The 5,045-nt window shown below is 33.3% G+C and overlaps 1 protein-coding gene across 1 annotated transcript in view; it reads left to right on the plus strand.

The window, feature by feature from the left end:
• Positions 1-600: 600 nt before the first annotated feature.
• Positions 601-5,045, plus strand: part of LOC108907011 (endothelial lipase-like) — a 9,085-nt gene continuing 4,640 nt past the window's right edge. Inside the window, exon 1 of the mRNA XM_018710478.1 lies at positions 601-670. Within this exon, the coding sequence (XP_018565994.1) occupies positions 610-670 (61 nt within the window). The 5' untranslated portion in view covers positions 601-609. The remainder of the gene's footprint in view (positions 671-5,045) is intronic.

Raw genomic sequence — 5,045 nt, forward strand, 5'->3', positions numbered from 1 at the left:
AAAAATGATATCACCTATCAGATAAAAAATAGTTCATTATTGCCTGAAAGAGGAAAAGTTATCAACGGATATTATCACCATACATAATTTTGTGGGAGTTGTAGGTTTTAAAAAACACTTTGTATACCACCAAAATATGTAGATTGAAAGCAAAAGTCCACACCCCAAAAATAATCAAAATCGATTAATAGGTATCTGCGTTATTTACAAAATTTAAAAAGTTTTCGCCAACTTTGAGGCCATCTAGCGACCAAACTAAGCAATTTCGGATATAGCTGAATTACCCTAGATCTGCCTAATTTGGGGTTCACGAATCCGTGGTGTTCCGTTGTACACGTTATTCTAGGACACCCTGTATATACCGCAACATACTAGTACCATAAATAATTATAATTTTTAGTAGTCAGTAGTATTCCACTAATCCGTATAAGAAAATATTAGCACAGCGACAAAATATTTAAAAAGTCGACAATATTTGTTAGCATATTTACCCAGTGGCTTAGCAAGAAATGTTAGGACCATTGTTTTTTATTAATTCCTTGGATTAAACGCCGAGAATAAATATAAAAAAAATTGTACATAACGGAACAGTTAGTATAGTCACTCAAGATGGAAGTGTCCCCCTTTGTGATAGTTTTCGCCATTTTTTCTATCGTCTCGTCTGGACCAGGTATATCAATATTCTGTAAAATACACTTTGCTAGGCTGTACAATAGTTTACCATTTTAGTTGCGATGATATTTATTCAAAAAGAACAAAACACAGTATATTTTATTAGGAGTCTGGAAATAAGGATTTTTCCGTGTACGTGTGACAAATTCTCATGGGAAGCACGGAAAAATCTATTTCAGGACGTGTAATGATTGATATTTTTTATTATACTACTTTGAAAACGAAAAAAAAAACGCGTAAAGAATATTGAAAATTAACTAACTAACTATCAATAATACCAGCTTCAACTAATAATGTTTTTAGTTTGAATTGTTATTATTAATGGTTATGTTTATTGTGCATTTCGTATTATTGCACATGTTTAGTCCTTTTGGAGTTTAATTTAGTGAAACTGTAGTTATTGAAACTCTTCGCAAATGTTTTGATATTCTCGAACGAATGATACAGTTGTTATAGTTTGCGACTGAGTTTTCGTGATACCTCAATTTTTCTTTGTATATATCCTTCAGCTACACTGGAAGAACGTCATCCTCCGCGCATTTTCAGAGCGTAAATCAACGCCGCTTTCCACCAACATCGTTGCCGATGAACGCCTTAGTCCATGCTCGGTATATTTTCTGGGATCTTCTAGTTTTAGGTATTCTGCAACGATTTTCGGAACACCACTGATGGTGTGGTATCATCCAACGTGTTGAACGTAACACCTGCCGTTTCGATATACAACAAATAATCTTCTGCTGTTCATAATTTTAGGTCGTAGACCTGCATATTTACGATAAAGTATGCAGGGCTCAAATGTACATCCTTCATTGGTAATGGTGAAACTTCTTGATGTATGAGTTTTTCCATCTCGTAAAAACACGATAAGAAAGCGCGTTATCTACCACATCGTCAACATTTAAACGTAATTAAATCATCTCTTCGATATGCACCAAAGATCCCAAACACTGAATTGCTTTAGGTAGTAGATATTGTTCATCTGGAACTTCACATAAAAATTTGGTTACTTGTTCTCCTGTTAAAACTTTGGACTCTTTCGGTATACAGGGTGTGTATACCGTGTATAATCTATAAAAATTAAACTACAGCTTCCTGGTGATATTTGTAATAGAAAAATCGTATACGAAAAAGTTCTATCTTCGAGTTTTTTTTGTATATTATTTTGTAAGTTCATTTATTCAGCGTAAATTAAGGCCGACCCTGTGTTATTTATTAAAAACTATGGAAATGTTTCTATGCGACCCGAGATATAACCTTATAATTTAAGTCGTTATAATCTAATACTAGTAATACTAAAAAAAGGTTAGGTTACATTGTCAAAAAATTTGTGCAGTCCACTGATTTTTTATTTGTACTGAATTCATTATTCACTTAATTATTAAATATTAAGCATCGTCCATCAACCCATTAGTGTTAAAAAGTGAAAGATTCCAGTTAAAAGTTTTTATTTTGTAATTCCACGATAGAGTCAGTGTAATTTTTATAAAGAAGTAAAAATAAGAGTAGCGTGCCGATTACATTAAAAACGGGATTCTTATTGTATACTTTGCTTAATTTTTTAGTTTGTGTACAAACTAGTTTTATAATGAACCGAGAAAACAATGCATTTACTGCAGTGCGTTCAGCGGCTGCGAGATACGGGAAGTATTATTCCTCGAGGAGAAGGACGTGGTCAGCAAGTGTACCTTAATGTTGAGGATGCTGTGTTGGAAAATCTTGATGTAGACCCCACAATTAGTACTCGACGACTCGCACAGCAAGTAGGAACCTCATCTCGTACCATACATCGCATCTTAAGGCGCCAGCTGTTGCACCCCTATCATCTGCAACCAGTTCAACAGATTTTACCCCCGGATTGTGATCAACGAATGCGTTTTTGCATATGGTTTTTACGGCAAGGTGCCAATCAAGTAGACTTTCCTGCTTATGTTTGTGTAACAGATGAGGCGACATTTACCCGTGATGAAGTGAATTTCCATAATATGCACATTTGTGCGTTGAAAATCCTCACGCGATTACGGAAACTCATTTTCAACATCAGTTCTCCGTAAATGTTTGGCTGGCATAGGCCGGTATTAGACTATAAAAGATATTTGACATAGATATTTTATAAAATATTTTTTTGATAATATTTCTTTAACAAAAGTTTCTGAGCAGTAGAGTAATATTACACTGTCAAAGAACTTTGTATATTTTGAAGGAAATTGTGACGCTTAACAATTTGGTAGCCGAAACGCACCAAACAAACTTGTCTTCCGCCATATTGTTTTGAAACTGCCAAATATTTTATCAAAGGTAATCGCTTGTTGTGACTTCCTATAAAATATCTTTTATAAAACAAATATTTTATAAAAGGAGTGATATTACACTGTCAAATCTTTTATAAAATATCTTTTATAGAAGATCTTTGTCAAATATCTTTTATAGTCTAATACCGGCCATAGTAAGCGATGTACTTGTGGGTCCCTATTTCTTTGAAGGACGACTAAATGGACATATGGTGACGAATTTTTGGAGAACCGGTTGCCTGAGAACGATGTGGTATTACAAGTTCAGGCATACATGTTTTATTTTCAAGATGCGGCTCATCCACACAGTACTCGAGAAGTCACTTGAAGTCATTGGTTTACAATACTCCAATTGTTACGGTGGAAGAATTGCGAAACCGTATACTTGAAGCTACTGACACAATTAGGGGAGTACCTGGAATTTGGGAAAATATTCGTCAAAATTGGGTGCCTCGGTGCCATGCCTATATCCGCGCTAATGGGGATCAATTTCGACATTTTCCCTAGAAATGGTAAGTTCCATATTTTAATGGAGTTTGTTTAGTGCACGCAGTTGGCAACTACAGATGCTTAAGGATGTGGTTTTGTTTGCGAACTCTTGCAGTAACAACAATGCATTTAAAATAGTATCTTGTAATTATTTTAATAAGAAAATATCAGTTTTTTTTTAAATATCTAGTTTTGTTAGTTTTCACTTTTACATTGAAAAATTCCCCAAAAAATTGAGAAGTATCTTTCTATCTTTCAACGACGATTATTTGTTTACGCGGCTGGTCTACAGCACGTAACTCATCGTACAGCACACGGACCGGACCGTTCCAGAGAAAATATTTTGATCCATAACTGAACTTTAATTTACAAAAAAAGCAAAAATTGAACTTTTTCGTATAATACTTTTCTATTACAAATATTCTTATGAAGCTGTAGTTTAATTTGTATAGATTATACACGCCACACCCTGTGTATCCTACAGCTTGATGCTTTAAGAAAGCAATAGTTTTTCGATATTTGTTGTATTTGTTGCATTTTCTTTTATCGCCAAACAAATCTTTAACATTGGCAATCGACTCCATAACGTGGAAGATTTCATAGACTTAGCTTTTTCAACAAAGTAAACTAGAAGAATATCGTCACTTACAGTTTTGATTTTGTTCAGATTTCGAAATTCAGTAAAAAGTTGATATTTGTGTTTATATCTTGACTTGGATTTTACTGGTAATAAATTCGCGTTCATTTGTGCCGTTTGCTCTAGAATCAGACATTTCGGGATTTTCTTCTAAGTATATTTTATCGGCATATAAATTTAATTGGCAGAAAATAAACAACGCTGACAATACAGTTTTTGGTATGTACGATGCGTTTCCATGGTTACACTCAAATTATTTCAAAGGAGATTTGTTTTAAATTAGTCCAAGTCAGATAAGGTGGCAAAAACGTCGAAAGATATTACAGAAATGTATCTAAATATTTACTAATTAAAATACAAGATAGGTACATGTTAAATATGAGATAGCATATAGATTTCTTAAATTTACTTTACTTTGCTGTATATTTCTATTTTAAAGCCATATATTCGGTATTAATTTCAGCGCATGGAAAGTGTGGGAGATCGGGAAAACTTTTTCCGTGCGCTAGCCCGAAAAGGCCCACCTTACATTATTATTAAGGTGGCCATATCCCTGGCCGAGAAATAGTCAAATTTATGGTGATTTTAGGTACTGAAATCTTGAAAAGTAAAACGTTTAGAATAAAAGTAAGCACAAAAATAAAATACTTGATGTTCTGTTTATTCATTGTTACTATTTAAATTTACTCAAATAAAATAATAACTAAAAAAAAGCGTTTGTAAAACATGCGTTTGCTGTTATCCTAACCCCACATTTTAAGAATTATTTTCACGTACTTATAAATAAAAGTAAACAATTTTATATGTAGGACTAAGCAAGTAAATGTTATAAGAATATTTACATGTGGAGTTGTATATAAAAAAGTTAGTATTTTCGTAGATTTCAGTACCTAAAACCTTGATGGTTTGATTGTTTTTTGCACCTGTTTATTCGTTTTACTGCGGCGTCTTTGAAAATA

The sequence above is a fragment of the Anoplophora glabripennis genome, unplaced genomic scaffold (genome assembly GCF_000390285.2).
Source record: "Anoplophora glabripennis isolate ALB-LARVAE unplaced genomic scaffold, Agla_2.0 scaffold317, whole genome shotgun sequence".
In the NCBI taxonomy this organism is placed as follows: Eukaryota; Metazoa; Arthropoda; class Insecta; order Coleoptera; family Cerambycidae; genus Anoplophora; species Anoplophora glabripennis.